This window comes from Haematobia irritans, chromosome 1 (genome assembly GCF_050003625.1).
Source record: "Haematobia irritans isolate KBUSLIRL chromosome 1, ASM5000362v1, whole genome shotgun sequence".
NCBI lineage: Eukaryota > Metazoa > Arthropoda > Insecta > Diptera > Muscidae > Haematobia > Haematobia irritans.
In genome coordinates, this window is record NC_134397.1 from 97,607,903 (window position 1) to 97,632,127 (window position 24,225).

The 24,225-nt window shown below is 37.1% G+C and overlaps 1 protein-coding gene across 1 annotated transcript; it reads left to right on the top strand.

Annotated features, from left to right (window-relative positions):
* The first annotated feature begins 19,018 nt into the window (after window positions 1–19,018).
* Window positions 19,019–22,875, top strand: LOC142228831 (uncharacterized). The gene is made up of 4 exons (XM_075299356.1): window positions 19,019–20,335; window positions 21,668–21,945; window positions 22,021–22,768; window positions 22,822–22,875. The coding sequence occupies exons 1-4, from the start codon at window positions 19,019–19,021 to the stop codon at window positions 22,873–22,875; spliced, it is 2,397 nt and encodes a 798-aa protein (XP_075155471.1).
* Window positions 22,876–24,225: the final 1,350 nt, after the last annotated feature.

Consider the following 24,225-nt stretch of genomic DNA (forward strand, 5'->3'; position numbering starts at 1 on the left):
GTAGGCTGGTGATGTTGCGGATGGCGTCCTAGCAATCTGGGGATGCAGCATCGTGTGATGCTGATAGCCGCACTTCCGACAGGTCGCTGGTGAACTGCACCGTGGCTTTTTGCAATAGTTATAAGTCCGAACCGTCACCCTTCTATCCGCCACAGGCATCATTATAAAAAATAGGCAATCTCGCAAAGAATGCCTCTCCTTGCAGATGTCGCAGTCATAAACTGGATGGTGGGACATGCGAAAATGTAGGATTTAAGAGGTTGATTCAGGAGAGGCTTGGTCTAATGCACTTTACAGACTATCAGTTATTCCGGAGGACAGTGCTCGTGTCGAACATATACCATATATTGTGCACATTATAAGTTAAGTCCGAAGGCATAATTGATACTGCTGCATGTTTATGGGATCGCCTCCCGACGAATCGTGTAAATGCAGCCTCAAAGGCTAGAGACGATAACTCTGAACAGGGTTCTAAGTGGATAGCTTTCGTGGTGAAACAAACGAATATTGAAACGTAACTTTTTATTATTGGAGCTCTTTTTAACGTTGAACTTTTCAGTTCAAAAGGCCCTGCGAAATTCACATCGCACAGATGGAAGGGGAGCCATTATCTGGCTACAAGACTTTTATTTAAATATAACACTTATGCGGCATATATAAAATTCAGTCTGTACCATTCTGCATATAAGTGTACTATCGGCATGAGCTAACAATTGATGCAAATTTAATAAGTATAAGTGACTGAAACGTGAGTTCCCCGAGAGAATAATAGGAAATCGCTCGTTGTATGGTAGAGATGAATCGGCGAGTCTTCCATTCACTCGCATTATATTTTCATGAGAAAGAAATGGATTCAAACATTTTAATTGGCTTTTATCATCAATTGGTTTCGATTCAAGAAGATTAGAATATTCATCAGGGTAAAATTTCTTTTGCGACAATATAATTAAACGTGATTTAACAAATGTAGGTTAGGTTAAAGTGGCAGCCCGATTAAGATTCAGGCTCACTTAGACTATTGAGTCCATTGTGATACCACATTAACTAAAAGTACCTATTACATATGGGCACTTCTAGTTTTAACCGTTGAACCTTCTCGATTATTTTCTTCTGTTGAACCAGATAGCTCCAAAAACATTAGATGACTGCTTAAGTTAACGTTTTCCAAGTCCGCCAGTAATCTGAAGCTACATGCCCCTAAAATTTGCTTACGCCTTACACAAAATGCAGGACACTCACACAAGATGTGTTTTATTGATTCCTTTTCCTACGCATCATGACAGCTCATACAATAGTCATTATACTTCGCACCAATAGTTTTTGCAAAATCGCCTATCAGGCAGCGACCCGTTATAGCAGATATCAGGAGTGATATCTGGCGTCTCGAGAACACTAGCATATCTAGTGTGCGGCTTAAGTTTAAATGGGGCTATATTTGCTTGGTGTCGTTACAACCCTTACAAATCTCCCATCGAACATTTGCCATCATGACAGCCTTCTCACGCAGTAAGAGCTTGCAGGTAGCCAGAGGCATACCAACAGATTCTAGTTCCCCTGGAATATGTAAGGTAGTTCCTAGCCTTGCTAGCTCATCTGCTTCGCAGTTTCCCGGTACGTTCCTATGGTCAGGCACCCATATTAGGTGAATATTGTGCTGCTCAGCCATCTCATTGAGAGATTTGCGGCAGTCGATGGCCGTTTTCGAGTTGAGGAACACAGAGTCCAAGGATTTTATTGCAGGTTGACTGTCTGAGTATATATAAATGCCAATATTGCTTGGAGCATTACTTCTCAGCCAATTCACAATTTCTCTTATTGCTAATATTTCAGCCTGAAAAACACTACAGTGATCAGGTAATCTTTTCGCTATTCCAAGTTCCAGATCTTTAGAATATACTCCGAAACCCACTTGGCCATCCAATTTGGAGCCATCAGTGTAGAAATCTATATATCTTTTATTCCCCGGGGTCTCTGTACACCACACCTGACTGTATTTTTTTCCGGCCACAGCGATAGCTCACGCAACCGCACAGCCGTTGTTGCAGCTGATTGTTTGGCCAAAATGTCTAAAGGCAATAGATGCAGTATGACATTAAGGGAGTTTGTTCCTGTCTTGCTGAATGCACCTGAGATACACAAGCATGCTATACGCTGAACTTGTAGGCTAGTGAAGTGCCGGCCACCAGACTACAACACCATATAGCATTATAGGTCTAACCACTGCCGTGTATATCCAATGTACAATTTTTTGTTTTAGTCCCCACTTTTTCCCTATTGCCTTTTTGCACGAGTATAAAGCTACCGTTGCTTTCCTCGCCCTTTCTTCAATATTAAGCTTAAAGTTCAGCTTCCTAATTATACAATTATTTTTCGAGCTTTATGGACAGATATAGATTAAGGAACATGGTTAATAGAGCCATTGAAAAGAAAACTCCAGATACAAATCTATACACGCCTGGACTGTACATGTTTCGGTTCGGGCTAACATGAAATATAATAAGCAACGATGAGCCCGTCGTAAAACTAGGAAAAACACGACTAATGTACGCGTTAGAATTGTTGTTGTATCCTGGAAACCAGTTTCTGTAAGTTGTCACATGTTGTTGTAGTTGACTGTAGAAACAATAAGCATTGTTCGACTGTTCACCACTTAGGTGACTTCTAACAAATTAGCTTTCTAAAAATAAATTTCGTGTTGTTGCATTACTATTAAACAAAACGAAATAAAAATAAAATTAATGGACATGTAAGTTATATGAAAAGATGATGTACAGTGGGAGAAAAGATGATTCAATTTGTAAGAGGAAATTTCCCAAATGTTTTCTCCATAAGGAGTTAGCATAAAGGGCACAAAATTGAGTTATCTCTCCCAGCCAGATCTATACTAAAGGCTGTGGAAAGGTTCATTCGCCCGAACCGAAACATGTACAGTCCAGGCGTGTATAGGTTTGTATCTGGCGTTTTCTTTTCAATGGCTCTATTAACCATGTTCCTTAATCTATATCTGTCCATAAAGCTCGAAAAATAATTGTATAATTAGATATAATGCATTTGGGCGTCAATTGCCTGTTTCGTTATCAGGCTAACATGAAATATAGTTCAGCCTCCTGTCCAAAATAACGCCAAGGTATTTTCTGCACTCCCTAAAGGGAATTTCAATACCCCCTAAGGAAATGGGCCTAACCGTGGGAGTTTTGCGATCTTTGCAGTACATGACTAGATCTGTCTTTGCAGGATTTACCCCAAGACCATTATCTTTCGCCCATTTCTCAGTCATCCGGAGGGCTCTCTTTATAATATCTCTAACTGTTGATGGGAATTTTCCCCTGACTGCTAGCGCCACATCATCTGCGTATGCCACCACTTGTATCCTTTCTTTTTCTAGGGAAACCAGAAAGTCGTTTACAGCAACATTCCAAAGAAGAGGTGATAGAACTCCTCCTTGAGGTGTGCCTCTGTTCACATACCTTTGTATGTTTGCTTGTCCTAGTTTGGCTGAAATGCGTCTCTTCCTTACAAGTTCGTCTAACAGCCTAAATATACCTGGATCAACATTCAGAGTTGTCAGTCCATTTAATATCGAGCTCGGATGGACGTTATTGAACGCCCCTTCGATGTCTAGAAATGCCACGATTGTGTATTCTTTGACAGATAGTGAGCTTTCAATAAAACTAGTTCATGTAATGCGGTGTCAGTAGACCTCCCTTCGAGTATGCATGTTGTCGTTTCGAGAGCAAACTTGAATCGACGCTAGTTCTAAGATAAATACATATCATCCTCTCCAGAGTCTTAAGTAGGAATGATGATAAGCTGATTGGTCGGAAATCCTTCGCATTCGAGTGAGAGGCTTTTCCCGCTTTAGATATGAAAACGACTTTTGATTCCCTCCACTTTCGTGGAATATATGCTAAGTTGATACATCCTATATATATCGCCGACAACCAGGGGATAATTCTGTCAGCCACCTCTTGTAACTCCGCCGGAGTATTCCATCAGGTCCTATTTAACGCCCATTTTATTCTAGATTCTGATACAATTTCCTCGATAGGAAACGACCGCTGAGCCACTGTGGCACCGCCAGTGCATGGTTCAACCGTCTGGTTTCCGGGAAAATGTGTGTCCAATAGTACCTCCAGCGTCTCCTCACTGGACGTTGTCCAATTGCCCTCCGATGTTGTAATGAAACCTGGAGCGGTGTTGGTGGATGCTAGAACCTTCCGTAGTCTGGAAGCCTCGGACGTATTCTCAATGCTGCTGCAGTAATCATTCCAAGAGTTATGCTGAGCCTTTCTCAGTTCTCGCTTGTATCCTCTCAGATTCTTCTTGTAAGCGTCCCAATCCACAGGAGCTCTGGTGGACTTTGCTTTGTTAAAGAGCTTCCTGCACGATTTCCTCATATTACCTAACTCCGTAGACCACCATGGTGGTCGAATTTTCCCCCTTGACTTTCCTCTAGGGCATGCAGCTTTCAGTGAAATGTTGAAGGTCTTAGTAATCCTCTCCACTGCGTGTTCGATAACTTGCACAGTTCTCATATCTTGTATTTCCGGTATCATCATATTGAACCTCTATATACCTCTTCCAATCAGCTTTCCTAACATTTGGCGGAAATATGGTCTTGGTGGTATGAACATCAAATTTGAAACTGATGTAGCGATGATCTGAGAAGCTATGTTCACTTAAAACCTGCCAATCAGATATCATTTCATTCAGTTCTTGCGAGGCCAAGGTGACGTCCAAAACCTCTTGCCTGTTTCTAGTGACAAAGGTTGGGGCATCTCCCCTATTGCAAATTAGTACGCAAAATAAACTCTATTAGCGACTCTCCCCTTGCATTAGTATCACTACTTCCCCATATACTATGATGCGCATTCGCATCGCATCCCATAATGAGTTTCGTCTTTGTTTTCAGTGACTCCTCAACTAAGTTCTTAAAGGCACATGGAGGCATCTCCCTGTCATATCCCATGTAGACCGAAGAAACCCAATATTTGCATTTGGCTATTTCTAAATTGGCAACGACAGTGTCTGTATTGCACATTGAAGGAAGCAGAAACAAGCTCGTTTTTAGCAATTATACAGGCTCGATTTACATCATTACCAGTATACTGCAATAGTTTGAACCCCGGAGTACTTAATTCACATATTTTGTTTCCATAAACATATGGTTCTTGAATAAGAACTATGTCTATGCCCCCTTTCATCAGGAGAACTTTTAAGGCAGCACATGCAGCCTTACAATGATGAAGATTTATCTGGAGGATCCGTATGACCATCGAGATTTTCAACAACCGTCACATCAGCCGCTTCAATCGAGTCATCAAGAATGTCCTCTTCAGGGATCTCGGTGACTCTCGCAATAACCATAGGTTCAACTTTGGTGAGTTCTGAGACAGTAGAAGCCTCCTCACGCATACGGTATCTATCCATGTCTTCAACTTTGTCATCTCCCTCGACTTCGCAAGAGGATCCGCTTACTTCTGATTCAGACAGAGGCTTGTCCATTTCTGAATCCTTTAGCTGATCGTTTTTATACACCTTCATTTGGATATAATGAAAGCCATAACATACACGGCCCTGAGACTTTGCTAGATGTGGCAAAGACTGAGTGTTCAATATAAACACTGCATGCCGTCTTGGCCCATCCACTTCATCCAAACGGGTTTGCTGTTATCCACGCATGTGCTCTAGGTCTAGCCGGTATGTCTTTCTTCTTGACTAACTCTAGAGCAGCTCCTTCCCAAACTTCACCAATTAGTATCAGAGCAGCTTTAAAACATTCTATAGACCTCTGGTCCTCAAATGCGACTAGCTTAAATCGTCCTTGATACCAACCAGCCTCTTGGTGTCGAGGATCTGGGCCGGGAAACTTTTCCAGCACCTGTGAGTAGACGCCAGACAAAGCATTCTCAATTTCCCCCCATTTTTGCTTTGGAACCATACCGTCCAATGCTACTTTATTAATGATAGCCCTCACAAGGCTGTCTTTAGCAACTGAGGCAAACGATCTTTGATCCCTTTTGGAGGACGGCAGCTCATCCGGTGATCGTTCCCTTTTTCCAGTCTCAAGAATTCCTTGAGCCCATTTTAAGGAATCGCTTTGTTTAGCCGACAACGTGCTTGGGCCGACTGATCCTAATTTCTTTAGGATAAACAAAGCATTTCTGCCTTCCTTGAATCTCTTTCGTGAGGGATTACCTCCTTTTGATGCCGTTACCTTGGAAAAGGTTCGACTTGTCAAATTGTCGCCACCTGTCGACCCGTCTACAGGTCGACTAATTGGGCCTAACTCCTGGTCATTACCCAAATTTATAACTCCAGTCGATACCCGTCCACTGGGCCCTGAAGTTAGCAACCCAGTGCATGTCTTTGAATTTCTCTGCATGGTGGCCTAATATCCCACCACACTTGAAATTCGTAGTAGGTAGTTATTACGATGATTTTATCCGCTATTAAAAAACACGTCCGTTCCGTTCGACGGTTGAATAGAGTTTTTTCAAATGTAACTCCTTTATGAGTATGAAATGGATTCGAAATTTTTATTGTCGATCTCCGTTGACTTAGGCAATTGTTATAAAAACGAAACATGTAGGATATAACCCGCAATGCGCGATTGTAAGACGAAAATCTGAGTAAAATATCAGTATCGTCATTTGTACTATGATAAGTTTGCACATTTACTCGCTTTCCTAATTCTGGTGCAACCAATGGATTTCTTTTAGGCGTTGGGTGTGGTTAAGTTAGCCATTTTGGACCATTAAGCCATAAAGAATTGGGTCTTAAATCTTGAGGTCGGCAACCCCTAGTACCGAGATCTGCTGGATTATTATGAGTTGGGACATGTCGCCAATTGCTACCAGGAACTAACTCGTGAATTTGTGAGGTCCTATTCGCAATGTACGTCTTCCAGGACCAAGGTGGTTTCGAAAGCCAACCAAGGACAATTGAAGAGTCAGTCCATAGAGTAATGGAGCTTATTTTGAAATCAAAAGTCGAAGTGACATAATTGACGAGTTTAGCTAAAAGAAATGCACCATTAAGTTCCAATCTTGGCAAACATACAGGTTAGAGAGGGGCGACTTTGCTTTTAGCAACAGTAAATTAGAAAACACAACTGATTTATCAGTTTGGCATCGCAAATAAACACAGGCACAATATGCAGCTTGAGACGAATCTGAAAACCCGTGGATTTCTAAAGTATCAGTAGGACAACATTGAATCCATCTTGGTATAGAGATAGAATTAATGTGAGGGAAATCGAATACGAGCCTATTCCACGTCGATTGTGACTCTGGACCAAAATTGTCATCCCATCCAATTCCTTATAGCCACAATTGTTGCATTAATATTTTTGCCCGAATAATAACCGGTGCTATCCATCCCGCGGGATCAAATAATTGGGCAATGGACGATTCTTTTCGTCATAGTCTGTTCAGATTGTATTGGATTTATTGAGTAAGTAAACGAATCTGACAACGCATTGCAATTTATATATATTTTTGTAGAACTTGATTCATGGAAGCGTAAAAATTCGGAATCGTATAAGTCTTGAGACGTAATATGAGAGAGTAATTGTGGATCGTGTTTAAGTATTCGAGCTACTATGGGATGAGTTGCTTGGACATCAGATGCCAGTTGTAAAAGAGTACGTATAGCAAGGAATGGCACGCAATTAATGCCAGAAGTTACTGTTTTGAATTGATAATCTTTAATAGAGTTATTATCGGAGGGTTTGAATAAAATTCGTTGATACGGTCTATCATGAGGGTGTACAAGAATCTGTCTGCACATTTTTTGAATATCCCCGCAGAAAACATACTGATATTTCCGCCAATTTAGAATAACAGAAGTAAGATCAGATTGTAATGTGGGACCGGTGTGTAATATATCGTTAAGAGTATAGCCTGATTTCGTTTTTTCGGGACGCATTAAAAACAATTCGAACCTTTGTGGACTTATGTTCCGGTCGTACCACAGCGTGATGTTGCAAGTAAAATGAATTAAATTTATCATCAAAAGAAATTTCGCGCGAATATGTTTCTTCCGCGTGATCAAGCGCTATATATTCGTTCAGAACATCTTAATTCATTCTGTGTTAATTCTGTGTTCTTAAAGGTAGAATTACATACCATGCGTTCAATGCGTACAATGCGTCCGATGATTTAAGAGTTTAAATTTCTCTTTGAAATCAAAAGCTCGAATAGTCTGCCGCAAATAAAAAATCAACCCTTCCATCAACGCACGGATTGACGCATGGTATGTAATTCAACCTTAATTCAGAATCTTTGGAAAGATTTCGTTCCATACGATTGTACTGAGCCAAACCCATATATCTAAAAGGACCCAAGTACAATGAATCAGGAAATTCTTCCTTAAAAGGAAGTCATACCATGTAACGACCATCGGGTAAACGAGTTGTAGTTTTTCTGTAATATTCTTCACAGAACGCATCAGCAGCTGAGACGAGATGGGATGTAGGAACTTCTTCTTGTTCCCAAAATTTTCTTAGCATTTCGTTAATAGAAGATTCTTCGAATTCATGAACATTTACGGAGAATGAATGTATTGTTTCAGTACCCATTGGACCACTGAGAACTCAACCAAATATCGTATTATAGGCTGAAGTTTCGCCACAAATATTTTTCTTGATTCCTTCAAAATTAATAAAACGTTCGGAATCATTACCCAGAACCAAATCAATTTGTGAAGATTTGTTGAAATATGGATCTGCCAACTTTTAATTTTCCAATTCTGAATTATTTGGTATTTCAAACGAAACGGCAGGAAGACGTTTTGTCACTTTCGGCAAAACAATGGCAGAAACTGAGAATCGTATTTCATGTTTCCATAGTGTCAAGGACAATTGACATTGTTTGTCAGATGTTTGACGCAGGCCACCAATTCCAGATATTTCAAAATTTGACTTAGTAGTCGGAAGTTGTAAACGGGTTTGAATTCGTTTTGCAATAAATGTTCGTTGAGAACCCGGATCTATAAGAGCCCTAATCGTGAACAATTCTCCATTATGTTCAATCTGCACTAATGCAGTTCGGAGTAAAATCATATCATTATTCGATGAAAAGTTGGCTTGGATTATTTTGCTTTGATGCAGGTGGTTGTTCCTTCTGTGAGGATAAATTGTGTGTATTTTTAATGGGCTTTTGATGATTCTGGCTTTCGCTTCTATTTTCTTGAGTATTTGAATTTTCACTTGTATTTTCGTTGTATTTAGTTGATATATGAATCAAACTGTGGTGCGGTTTGTGACAAATTATACAATTGTTTGTACTTTTACAATTAGGTTTGAGATGGGAACTTGATAAGCAGTTACTGCAAATCTTATTTTTATAGACAAAGTCTATAAGCTGTTGTGCAGTAAGTTAACGAATTTTCGGACACTTTCGTAAAGAATGGTTGGTTTCACAAAGTACACAAGTAGCTGTGAGTCTTTCTTGAGAGATATGTTTGTATTTTGCCAGAGCCCTGAGATGAGATGGGATTGCGTTGACCATATTTATTTGAATTTTGATGTGTAATATTATTTTACTGCTTTGTGCACTTTATGCTCGAGATGCGTTCTACAACTTCGAATCTACTTATAAAAAATTCGTCCAGTTGATTCCACGTAGGCAGATCTGTGATCTGAGGGATTGTTCCCATAAAGAGAAAGTTTTATCTGGTAATTTTGTGGAAATAAAATAAATGAGAATGGGATCCCATCCGTCAATATCGACGTTAAGAGATCGAAGAGTACATAAACAATCATTGACCGTGGACTGAATTTTTTGAATTGATTCGCTGTTTTCAACATTTGCGACAAGTATATTGAAAAGAATTTTTAATTGATTATCAACTAAAACACGTTTATTTTCGTACCGAGCTTTAAGTGCGTTCCATGCCATATTATAATTTTCATCGCACATAGTGTAACGCTTGACTATAGACCAGGGGCCCAGGTCTTATTGCGTAAATGAAAAAGTTTGTGAGCGGGGGTTAATTTTGGATGATTTACATAAACTGCCGTGAACATATCACGGAACGAGCGCCACTCCTCGTAACCACCTTTAAACAACTCGGTATCGCACGGAGGAACTATTATATACCTGTCGTTAGAGTTATGAGAAGAGACGGGAATAGAATTCTGATTCTGAGGAATATATTCAGGAACTAGACTATGTCTGGTATTTTAACGTGACTGGCCTCCAGATATTCGGAGAATATCTAAAATTTGAGACCTTGCGGTGTAATATGCCTCCGAACTAGCATTGACATTTAGCTTTAATATCCTTCGGATCGGTAGAACTCGGCGATAGCATTATATTTTGATATGAAGTCTGAAGTTGTTGCCATCTTTTCCCAAGTCTTCCAACTTAACTTCTAATACAGAGTCCGTTTGGTCTCTAATATCACATTGTTCGAATTACGTACAGAAAAGTATCAAATACTCGCAATCAAAAATAAATCTATCATATGCAGGAGATGCGGCCACTGCCGCGTTAGCATTGGAAGAAGCATTTGATCCAGAAAGACCTGATGAAGGGTCGTTAGGATTGTTTGTAGGATTCATTGTTGTGAAAAAGTTTCAGAAATTTATAGATTGAAAACGAGAAATCTTTTATTGAATTTATCAACGTAATGAATTGGAATTGCAGAAGTATAGCGAGAAAAAATATATGCGTTTTTGGATTTGTAAATATGAAGTTTTGTGGGTGACCTCTAACCGTTTTAGTTGCGTTTTATGCGAAAATTTATCTCCAGAACTAATAAACTAATAAGCGAGATTTCCAGATGTTGCGAGAATATAGTTGTTTATTGTTCAAGAGATCAATTGAAAAGATAAATATGCGAAAAGAATAATAACCAATCAATTTTAATTGATTTCAGTTCATAAAAATATAATTCAGACAATTTTAATTGTGTTTAAACAAATTCCAAAGTGTTGCGTTCTTTATGTAATGTGATGCGATTGATAAATTCGATTTCAAAGCGACACTATGAAACGGAATTATTCAAATTCAATTAGTAAAATTTCTGTCTTAAAATTCCAAGAAACCAAAATTTTCACAATATCAAAATCTTTGTTTTCAAAAAACGTTAACGAGACAAGATTTCGATCTTTCATTTATGAGACGAGATTAAATTTCATTAAGATTCTTTCCAAGCAGGTGAAATCTATTGAACACATTCACTGAACTATGATTTTCCAAACCTCTCGAATCGAAAAAATCATAAGTCCGCAATCAAAGTTCAAAAACTCGACCAAGCTCTTTGTAGCAAAACAGATAAAACAATTGTAAACTTCACAGAATGAGAAATGTAATTTTCAAAGAGAAATATATTGAACTCACTGAAAACATATGACTTTCAAGATTTTGTTTCAAAAAAATTATATATCTTCAATAAAAGTTCAAAAATTCCTCCAAATTTTAGTCAAGCCACAGGCCAAATAATTTTAAGCTTCACAGAGCGAGAAATGTAAATGTCACGAAGAAATATAATGAACTCATCCAAAAGAAATATGACTTTATTGAATTTTTCTTCGAAAAAATCATATAACTCAATAAAAGTTCAAAAATTTCCTCAAATCTTGATAAAGCACAACAGGGCAATTTAATAGCAATATTCAGAGAGAAATATCAGCCAATTCGGCCTTGAGATGTAATTTCACTTTGTAGATATATTGATGTTTATTTTAATGTTGTAATGAGTATTTTCGTTGATAGTTTGTTTTAATGTTGTAATGAGTGATTTCGTTGATATATTCGACGAACGGAAATTGCGATGTTCTGAATTACAATTTTCCTTATGAGCCGCTTATTGTCTTGTATATATTTTTTTCCAACAAATTTAAAATATTCGAGGAGTGAAAATTGCGATTTTATTTCTCACTATTTTTCTTATGAGCCGCTTGATTTCTTGTATATGTTTACCAATTTCAATAAATTTAATATATTCGAGGAGTGAATATTGCGATTTTATTTCTCACAATGTTTCTTAGGAGACGCTTGATATGTTGCAAATATTCATAAATTTATCAATAATTTCAATAAATTACCTGTTGTTATGATGATTCGTTCATATATGTTGATATAATATTAATTTGAGTATATTCGCAGTCGTATGAGTTGATCTGAGAATTTTGTTTGAGTGCGTATTTGGGAAACGAAAATTTTCGAGCGTAATTAATTTTCTGAGTGTAAGAATTTTTAGAGATTTTCATAAATGTATTTTATTTCAATTTTAGACAAATTTCCGAAATCTTCACACTTTTTCCGAGTGTAATAATAGTTTTTGTTTAATTAAGATTCTTTTTTTCGAGTGTAATAACTTTCTGATTATAGAATTTTCCCGAGCGTAATACAATTTTCTGGAAAAAGTAATCGAAAATACGTTATGTCGCTAACTTTTTTGAGATTATTATTATTTATTTATTCATTTTTTTTTGCAAATTTTAGTATTGCAATATTTTTAAAGCAAAAAAATTTTTGAATGTAAAAATATATACCAAGATAAAAAATTTTGAGTGCAGCAAAAATTTCGAGAATTTAAATAATTTTTTCCCGAGTGTACAAATTTTTTAATGTACAAAAATATTCCAAGTTAAAATTTTTAAGTGTAGAAAAATTTTGTAGAATTTTTGCTGAGTGTACAAATTCGAGTTTATATTTTCCAAATTTTACATTTTCCAAATTTTAGCATAAATTTTTGAGAGTTGAAAACACGCATTTTTCAGTTGCGAAAAAATTTTCTTTTTGAATTTAAAGACAATTTTCTGTGAGTGTAATTTCCGTGAATTCAAGAAAAATTTTGTTAATACGAATTTTTGCAAGTGTAGTAATTTTTTGCGTTTTACCAAAGAGAATTAGCGCTTTACCAAAATTTACTTTAGGTTAGGTTAAGGTTAGGTTAAAGTGGCAGCCCGATTAAGATTCAGGCTCACTTAGACTATTCAGTCCATTGTGATACCACATTAACTAAAAGTACCTATTACATATGGGCACTTCTAGTTTTAACCGCTGAACCTTCTTGATTATTTTTCTTTGTTGAACCAACCAGATTGTTCCAAAAATATTAGCAGACTGCTTAAGTTAACGTTTTCCAGATCCGCCAGTAATCTGAAGCTATATGCTCCTAAAAGTTGCTTGCGCTTTACACAAAATGCAGGACACTCACACAAGAGGTGTTTAATTGATTCTTTTTCCTCCGCATCATGACAGCTCATACAATAGTCATTATACTTCGCGCCAATAGTTTTTGCAAATTCGCCTATCAGGCAGCGACCCGTTATAGCAGATATCAGGAGTGATATCTGACGTCTCGAGAACATTAGCATATCTAGTGTGCGGTTTAAGTTGAAATGGGGCCATATTTGCTTGGTGTCGTTACAACCCTTGCAATTCTCCCATCGAACATTTGCCATCATAACAGCCTTCTCACGCAGCATGAGCTTGCAGGTAGCTAGGGGCATACCAACAAATTCTAGTTCCCCTGGAATATGTAAGGTAGTCCCTAGCCTTGCCAACTCATCCGCTTCGCAGTTCCCCGGTATGTTCCTATGGCCAGGCACCCATATTAGGTGAATATTGTACTGCTCAGCCATCTCATTGAGAGATTTGCGGCAATCGATGGCCGTTTTCGAGTTGAGGAACACAGAGTCCAAGGATTTTATTGCAGGTTGACTGTCTGAGTATATATTAATGCCCACATTTTTTGGAACATTACTTCTCAGCCAATTCGCCACCTCTCTTATTGCTAATATTTCAGCCTGAAAAACACTACAGTGATTAGGTAATCTTTTCGCTATTTGAAGTTCCAGATCATTAGAATATACTCCGAAACCCACTTGTCCATCCAATTTGGAGCCATCAGTGTAGAAATCTATATATTCTTTATTCCCCGGGGTCTGTGTGCACCACGCCTCACTGTTGGGGATTAGAGTCTCAAACTTTTTGTCGAAAAGTGGACTCGCCAAAGTGTAATCCACTACGTTAGGCACATCTGACATTATTTTGAGGACAGAACTGTGACCGTAACCATTTTCCGACCACAGCGATAGTTCGCGCAACCGCACAGCCGTTGTTGCAGCTAACTGTTTGGCCAAAATGTCTAAAGGCAATAGATGCAGCATGACATTAAGGGAATTTGTTCCTGTCTTGCTGAATGCGCCTGAAATACACAAACACGCCATACGCTGAACTTTATCTAAACCAGTCGGTTTCTGAAGTGCCGGCCACCAGACTACAACACCATATAGCATTATAGGTCTAACCACTGCCGTGTATAGCCAATGCACAATTTTTGGTTTTAGTCCCCACTTTTTTCCTATTGCCTTTTTGCACGAGTACAAAGCTATAGTTGCCTTCCTCGCCCTTTCTTCAATATTAAGCTTAAAGTTCAGCTTCCTGTCCAAAATAACGCCAAGGTATTTTGCACAATCACCAAAGGGAATTTCAATACCCCCTAAGGAAATAGGCCTAACCGTGGGAGTTTTGCGATCTTTGCAGTACATGACTAATTCTGTCTTTGCAGGATTTACCCCAAGACCATTGTCTTTCGCCCATTGTTCAGTCATCCGGAGGGCCCTCTGAATAATATCTCTGATTGTGGATGGGAATTTTCCCCTGACTGCCAGAGCTACATCATCTGCGTATGCCACCACTTTTATTCTTTCTTTTTCTAGAGTAACCAGAAGGCTATTTATAGCAACATTCCAAAGAAGAGGTGATAGAACTCCTCCTTGGGGAGTGCCTCTGTTCACATACTTTTGTATGTTTGCTTGTCCTAGTGTGGCTGAAATACGTCTCTTCATTAGCAGTTCGTCTAACAGCCTGAGTATACATGGATCAACATTCAGAGTTGTCAGTCCATTTAATATCGAGCTCGGATGGACATTATTGAACGCCCCTTCGATGTCTAGAAACGCCACGATTGTGTATTCTTTGACAGATAGTGAGCTTTCAATAAAGCTGACTAGTTCATGTAGTGCGGTCTCAGTAGACCTCCCTTCGAGTATGCATGCTGTCGTTTCGAGAACAAACTTAAATCGATGCTAGTTCTAAGATAAATATCTATCATCCTCTCCAGGGTCTTAAGTAGGAATGAGGATAAGCTGATTGGTCGGAAATCCTTCGCCCTCGAGTGAGAGGCTTTTCCCGCTTTAGGTATGAAAACGACTTTTGTTTCCCTCCACTTTCCTGGGATATATGATAAGTTGATACATCCTTTATATATCACCGACAACCAGGGGATAATTTTGTCAGTTACAGCTTGTAACTCCGCCGGAGTAATTCCATCAGGTCCAGGGGATTTGAATGGTCCAAAGCTATTTAGCGCCCATCTTATTCTAGTTTCCGATACAATTTCCTCGACAGGAAACGACCGCTGAGCAACTGTGGCACCGCCAGTACATGGTTCAACCGTCTGATTTCCAGGAAAATGTGTGTCCAATAGTACCTCCAGCGTCTCCTCACTGGACGTTGTCCAATTGCCCTCCGATGTTTTAATGAAACCTGGAGCGGAGTTGGTGGATGCTAGAACCTTCCGTAGTCTGGAAGCCTCGGACGTATTCTCAATACTGCTGCAGTAAGCATTCCAAGAGTTATGCTGAGCCTTTCTCAGTTCTCGCTTGTATCCTCTCAGATTCTTCTTGTAAGCGTCCCAGTCCTCAGGGGCTCTGGTGGACTTTGCCTTGTTAAAGAGCTTCCTGCAGGATTTCCTCATATTACTTAATTCCGTAGACCACCATGGTGGTCGATGTTTCCCCCTTGGCTTTCCTCTAGGGCATGCAGCTTTCAGTGAGATGTTGAAGGCCTTAGTAATCCGCTCCACTGCGTGTTCGATATCTTGTACATTTCTCATATTTGTCTCTGTTATTTCCGGTATCATCATATTGAACGATTCCCTATACCTATTCCAGTCAGCTTTCCTAACATTTGGCGGAAATATGATCTTGGTGATATGAACATCAAATTTGAAACTGATGTAGCGATGATCTGAGAAGCTGTGTTCACTTAAAACCTGCCAATCAGATATCATTTCATTCAGTTCTTGCGAGGCCAAGGTGATGTCCAAAACCTCTTGCCTGTTTTTAGTGACAAAGGTTGGGACATCTCCCTTGTTGCAAACTACCAGATTAGTACGCAAAATAAACTCTATTAGCGACTCTCCCCTTGCATTAGTATCACTACTTCCCCATATACTATGATGTGCATTCGCATCGCATCCCATAATGAGTTTCGTCTTTGTTTTCAGTGACTCCTCCACTAAGGTCTTAACGGCATATGGAGGCATCTCCCTGTCATGTCCCATGTAGACCGAAGATACCCAATATTTGCATTTGGCTATTTCTAAACTTGCAACGACAGTGTCTGTATTGCACATTGAAGGAAGCAGAAACAAGTTGAGCTCGTTTTTAGCAATTATACAGGCTCGATTTACATCATTACCAGTATACTGCAATAGTTTGAACCCCGGAGTACTTAATTCACATATTTTGTTTTTATAAACATATGGTTCTTGAATAAGAACTATATCTATGTCCCCTTTCATCTGGAGAACTTTTAAGGCAGCACATGCAGCCTTACAATGATGAAGATTTATCTGGAGGATCCGTAGGACCATCGAGATTTTCAACAACCGTCACATCAGCCGCTTCAATCGAGTCATCAAGAATGTCCTCTTCAGAGATATCGGCGACTCTCGCAATAACCATAGGTTCAACTTTGGTGAGTTCTGAGGCAGTAGAAGCCTCCTCACGCATACGGTATCTATCCATGTCTTCAAATGTCTTGGTATCCCCCTCGACTTCGCAAGAGGATCCGCTTACTTCTGATTCAGACAGAGGCTTGTCCATTTCTGAATCCTTTAGCTGATCGTTTTTATACACCTTCATTTGGATATAATGAAAGCCATAACATACACGGCCCTGGGACTTTGCTAGATGTGGCAAAGACTGAGTGTTCAATATAAACACTGCATGCCGTCTTGGCCCATCCACTTCATCCAAACGGCCAACCTTCCAATCAGCTGTTGGAAGATCTGGATTGCATTGTTTCAGTCTATTTAAAATAGATTCAGGGTCAGGAGGGTTTGCAGGTATCCACGCATGTGCTCTTGGTCTAGCCGGTATGTCTTTCTTCTCGACTAACTCTAGAGCAGCTCCTTCCCAAACTTCACCAATTAGTATCAGAGCAGCTTTAAAACATTCTATAGACCTCTGGTCCTCAAATGCGACTAGCTTAAATCGTCCTTGATACCAACCAGCCTCTTGGTGTCGAGGATCTGGGCCGGGAAACTTTTCCAGCACCTGTGAGTAGACGCCAGACAAAGCATTCTCAATTTCCCCCCATTTTTGCTTTGGAACCATACCGTCCAATGCTCCTTTATTTATGATAGCCATCACAAGGCTGTCTTTAGCAACTGAGGCAAACGATCGTTGATCTCTTTTGGAGGATGGCAGCTCATCCGGTGATCGTTCCCTTTTTCCAGCCTCAAGAATTCCTTGAGCCCATTTTAAGGAATCGCTTTGTTTAGCCGACAACGTGCTTGGGTCGACTGATCCTAATTTCTTTAGGATAAACAAAGCATTTCTGCGTTCTTTGAATCTCTTTCGTGAGGGATTACCTCCTTTTGATGCCGTTACCTTGGAAAAGGTCCGACTTGTCAAATTGTCGCCACCTGTCGACCCGTCTACAGGTCGACTAATTGGGCCTAACTCTTGGTCATTGCCCAAATTTATAACTCCAGTCGATACCCGTCCACTGGGCCCTGAAGTTAGCAACCCAGTGGATGTCTTTGAATTTCTCTGCATGGTGGCCTAATATTCCACCACACTTGAAATTCGTAGTAGGTACTTATTACGATGATTTTATCCGCTATTAAAAAACACGTCCGTTCCGTTCGACGGTTGAAATATATGTATTTACTTTATGAATGTAAAGAAAATTCTACGATGACATACCAATTTTCTTGAGTGTAATAGGTTTTTTTTCGAGTAAAGATAAATTTTTCCAAAATTCGTGGTTTTGTTTTTATACCCCGGTAAAACACAAATGGAAGTATGTGTTTGCGTACTGAATTAATTTGCACTCAAATAAAATTTTCAGAACTGTATGTGTTGTTTAATATTGAAAACACTCCAATTTCATCCAAAAATAAATCACCAAAACTTATACAACTAATTGAACAAAAATTTGCCCGACAAAATGAAATTATAGCGGCAAAAATTGAACAAGCCGTTACGAATGCTATGTCTGTTATTGAAAATAAGCTTCTTGATTTATCGAAAAACTTAAATGAGCTAGCAATGAGAGTGAATGAAATTGAAAAATCGAATAAATCAATGAATGAACTGAAACTAGAAATTGATGAATTGAAATCGAAAATAAGTCACCAAGAAAATGTTAATGTGTCCACAAACATAAGAATTTGTGGCATTCCCTCATATGAGGGTGAAAATCTGTTTAATATATTTAGGAACTTATGTGATTCTTTGAAGATTCCAGTTCCTAATATTAATAGCATTCAACGCATACGAAATTTTAAATCCAGAGTTAATGATGGACCAATATTAGTAAAATTATGCTCCCCAGTCCACAAAAAACTTGTTTTTAAAATCTGTTGCAGCTTTTAAGCGTGAGAACAAGACACAACTTACTCTGGATATGTGCGGTTTTGATGGCAACAACATATTTTTTGTTAATGAGGACCTAACAAAAGATAATTTCAGAATTTTCCAGTCGGCGATTAAATATAAAAAAATGAAAAAATTAACAGCTGTATTCACATTACGCGGGATCGTTCATGTGAAGCAAAATGGACAGGATAGAGGTGTGCGGATCGAATCTCTAGATGATCTTGAGCGGTTTGTTCGTTAAAATTACACTTTTTCAAATTGAACTGCTACGACAAATCGATTTATACAAAATATATTTTAAATTTAAACTTGGAATTAAAATATCAATAACAATAATGGATTATCTAATAACACTTGTAATGCGTTGTTTCTCATATAACCTCAATGATAAATAATAATGGCCATTGTTCCAATGACGGCCTATACAACATGGTTCGAATACTTTCCAAACACAAAACTGGTTTGTCAATTGTACATATTAATGCACAGAGCCTCAATAACAAAATGGACGAATTTAGAGAAATTTTCCAGTCCTCAAATATTGATATAATATGCGTCTCCGAGACTTGGTTCCATGTCAACATATCAAATGATATTTATGAATTAGAAGGATACAAACTATTTCGAGCGGATAGGGAATCCAATGCAGGTGGAGTATGCATGTATTTACGCAATGAAATGAGAGGAAATCTTAAACTTAAATCTGAATGCAGTAGTCCAATTGAATATCTGTTTTTGGAAGTTTATCCAGAAAATGGTGACAAAATTCTTATTGGAACTGTTTATAGACCAAATCGCAATATTCCAACTTCTTATATTTTGGACACTCTTGAACTTTTAACAATGTACTATAATGATGTCATAATCTGTGGAGATTTCAACAGCAATCTTCTTGTGGATAAGATATTATCTACATCTATGAACACTTTTGGTTTATATTCAATTAATACGACAATACCAACACATTATACACATACTGGAAACACTCTTATCGATGCTATTTTTGTTAACTGTCTGAATAAGATACTTTTATACGACCAACTGTCTGCACCAACATTCTCTAAACATGACTTGCTCTTCATGACTTACGACGCAAAATTCCGTCAGAAACGCATTGAATATGAGTTGAGAGACTTTCGTAGATTAAATTATAACCTACTGAATAAAATGGTTAATAATATTGCTTGGGATAATATTTATTACTTTGATGATGTGGAGGACCAAGTGAATTTCATGCAGCAAAATATATCAACACTGTTTAATGCATCCGTTCCGTTAAAAATCATTAAAAGTAAACCCAAACAACAGCCTTGGTTCAATCAAGAAATTAAGACATCAATCAGTAAACGTGATTTAATATACAAACGGTGGAAACGCTATAAAACTGTTGAGCTACACGAAGAATTCAAAAATGCAAGACGTGAAGTCAACGAAAAAATTAAAGTCGCAAAAACAGAATTCTATAGACAACAATTTGGTATGGCAGTTGATAGTGGATCAAAGTGGAAAGTAATCCGTGATATTGGTATTGGGAGAAAGCACTCAGCGCCAGCTGATATTGATGTTGATAATCTGAACGAAATCTTTGCGCGTCAATCCATTTCTACTAATGCGTCAAATGATTTAGCATACCCGATTATAACATCAAATTATGATGATTCTAATATCGAATTCAATTTTAACTGTGTTGAACAATGTGAAGTCCTGAAATGTTTCCTATAGGCCGGTATGCACCTCTAGCGAAAAATTTCATTCCCATAAGAAATGCATTGCTATTTATGCTAACGAAATTTTCGGTAGCGTTCAATTTCGTAAGCTGGTACGCACCTCTAATGAAAATAACAGGGTTGTCAAAAGCATATTTTGGCAGCAAACATTTAATTTATTACAATCATTGTGTGCGTAAAAGTTTTAAAAGGTCTGTAAATAATAAACAATTTATTTGAGGAATATTTGGAATATACACCAAAAAAAAAGTGAACCCACCATGGAAGAAAATGTAGGTTTATTTTAGAAAATTTTAACTAAAATAGTTTTCTAATTGCAACATGTTACAAATAAGTTTATAATTTTTGTCAAATTGAAGAAAATTTATTAAAAATAATTAATTTTTTTCTGGTATGTAAGAAAATTTCATATGTTGAAGGAAAAAATTGGATTTAAAAATTGTTAAAATGTCTTTAGCGCTGTACGAAGTTCAAGACAGGTACAATTTTAGTAAAATTTACTCATTTGAGAGACTTATGAACTCAATTTAAGCAAACTTCTGCCATTTTAGGAAAATATGAACTAATTTATTTTTTAGTAAAATTGTGCACTATATTTGTATACAACTTTTTTTCTTATTTTTAGTTCACATCATTAAAGTTAGCAAAATATTATTCAAATAAGGAATATTTGCTCATATTGTGCAAAATCTAACTAAAATCAACTAATCTTCATGAACTAAAATAAAGTTCAGTTGGCATTAGAGCCCCTTTTTTCTGGGTGTATATTAACAATTTTTAAAAGCGATTAGCTGGTTTAAAATTTGTGTACACAGCCCTGTTTTTTTGTTGTAGACTTAAATAAATTTTTGCTACCGAAAATTTATTTAAGTCTACAACAAAAAAAAACAGATATGTGTACACAAATTTTAAACCAGTTAATCGCTTTTAAAAATTGTTAATATATGTTCCAAATATTCCTCAAATAAATTGTTTATTATTTACAGACCTTTTACGCACACAATGATTGTAATAAATTAAATGTTTGCTGCCAAAATATGCTTTTGACAACCCTGTTATTTTCATTAGTGGTGCGTACCAGCTTACGAAATTGAACGCTACCGAAAATTTCGTTAGCAATAGCAATGCATTTCTTATGGGAATGAAATTTTTCGCTAGAGGTGCATACCGGCCTTTATCTATAAAATCAAATGCTGAAGGAACAGACGAACTAAGTCCAAAATTCATTAAATTATTGCTTCCAAAGTGCCTGCCCTATTTCACTTTCATTTTTAATACAATTCTCACAAAATCTGTTTTCCCCAAGTCATGGAAATTTACCAAAATTATTCCTTTACCTAAGCCTAAATCAAATGAATTTCGTCCCATAGCCATACTGCCATATCTGTCGAAAGTTCTGGAACGTATTATGTGCAATCAAATGAACACATATATTAAATCGCACAACCTTATAACAGAGAAACAATCAGGATTCAGACCTCAAAGAAGTTGTATCACCGTGTTTACGGATGTAATTGAGTATCTGAGATCAAAACTGGATGAAAACATGGTATCTGTACTTGTACTGCTTGATCATAGTAAGGCGTTCGACACTGTGAACCATGGAATCTTAACACGAAAATTAAAACAAATGTTTTACTTTTCTGACTCTGCCTGCAGGCTTCTTTCTTCGTACTTAAGCGGCAGAACACAATCTGTTTATCACTGTAATAAACAATCTAGTGCGCTGAATATCAACAAAGGTGTTCCACAGGGATCATTGGTTGGTCCGCTATTATTTTGCTTGTATGTAAATGATCTGCCTGCAGTTTTACGGTATTGCAAAGTCCACCTATATGCTGATGATGTTCAAGTTTATGCTAGTACATTTGTTAATAAACTGCCAGTATGCATCGAAGAAATTAATAAGGACTTGGAAAGAATAAATAATTGGGCACTAACGAATGAACTTATGATCAATCCCACCAAATCGAAATGCTTGTTTATTTACAAGAAAAATGTCAAGATAAACAAGCAACTTCCGATATATATTAATAATGAGGTGATAAACACTGTTCAATCTGCAACAAATCTGGGAGTTACTTTTAATGAGCATCTAACTTTGACTAACCATATTCAAAGCAATATTGCTAAAACCTACGGAATGTTGCGTAACTTGTGGACTGTGCAATCATCAACACCACATCATATTCGAATGCTTCTATCCAAAACGTATCTTATTCCTGTTCTTCTGTATGGAGTTGAAATATTTGGAAACTGTAGCAGCGCTGATAAGCAAAAGCTAAGAGTAGCTTATAACAATATTGCAAGATATGTATTCAATAAAAAACGCTATAACCGAATTTCTACATTTGCCTACCAACTATTCAACATGACTTTCGACAGCTTTTTAAATTTCAAATGTCTTGTATTTTTCCAGAAAATTATTTATACTGGTGAACCAACATATCTGTATGATAGACTTCAATTTTCTCGATCAAATCGAGGGAAGAGGATCACTCAACTTCGCTATAAATATGCTGCATCTGAGAATCAATTCCTGATCTGCGCAATACGTCTTTGGAACAATCTTCCTACCCATATTCAGTTAATAAGCAACGCATTTCAATTTAAGAAAACACTTCAATAATTTTTTAATAACCAAGTTTAAGTAAACTTTTTTTTAATTTTCTTTCATTTTTTACTTATTATCCATATATAAATTCATTATTAATTTTAACAATTGTAAGCATTTTTGTTTTGTACCATCTACTTATCTACCTTACTATTCTTAAATGCTTTCTTTTCTACTTTTTTTTTGTTTTTTCAATCATATTTTACAATTATTATTATATTTATACATCTTTTTTTTTTATTATATTTTTTATTTTTTTTTTCTTTCAATTGCAATGTTAATTATCAGACTGTGATGCGAAAATAACATTATTTTTACCTAGTACTGTAACTTATAAGATATAAAATCTTGTTGTGCTAGGACAAATCAAATTTATAAATAAAATAAATAAAATAAAAAAAAATGGTAAATAATTCGATGGTTGATGGTTTTTTACACGTGTACATATAACTACTGCGTTCAATATCAAATGATAAAATGTGCAATAGTATTACAGTGCAAATACGATTATGTGGGCTATTGTGTAAATACTTGTTGCTGTGTGTTGAATTATGTCGGTGTGAATGCAAAATGTATGATCAATTTGATGTCTTGGTTAAGTACGCTCGTAATTCAATATAAATTATTGTGCATTAATTTATTAATATTTTAGCAAAAGTTGTTGTTTTTGTAAACAAACTATAGTGAGACGGGCGTATATTTCAATATTAAATTTATTTGTTGTATTTATATTCACTTTTTCAATCAAAAAAAAAACAAATATTAATTGAGTTTAATTTAATCGAAATTATCATATGATCATACGCTGCGCATTAATTTAGGTGCATTAGGTGTAATTTGGTGTCTGACTACGCTAATTGAAACGGGGGTGATACGGTAACACTGACACAGCTGATTGATTGTCACTCATCATACCCAATAAACACAAACGTTTGAAAAATGCTAAATTTCAACAATTTTTCAAATATTTTTTCAAAGGATTAGGGTAATATTCAAGTTAAGAAATTGTTGAGAAAATCGCGTTCTTAACAAAAAACAGACATTACCCTCAACAGTAAAATTCAACACATTAGCAATAATAAAGGGTGATACGGTCAAAATCTGGTCGATATAAGCTTGACGTATTTCTTTCAATTTTGCATTTAAAAAACCTGAACACCCCTCATTTGGAAGGTGTATGTGTGTAGAATGTTGCTCCTATTTTGATTTTGGAATTCACTCTTCAGTTGTCAAAATGCCGTCCAAGCAAG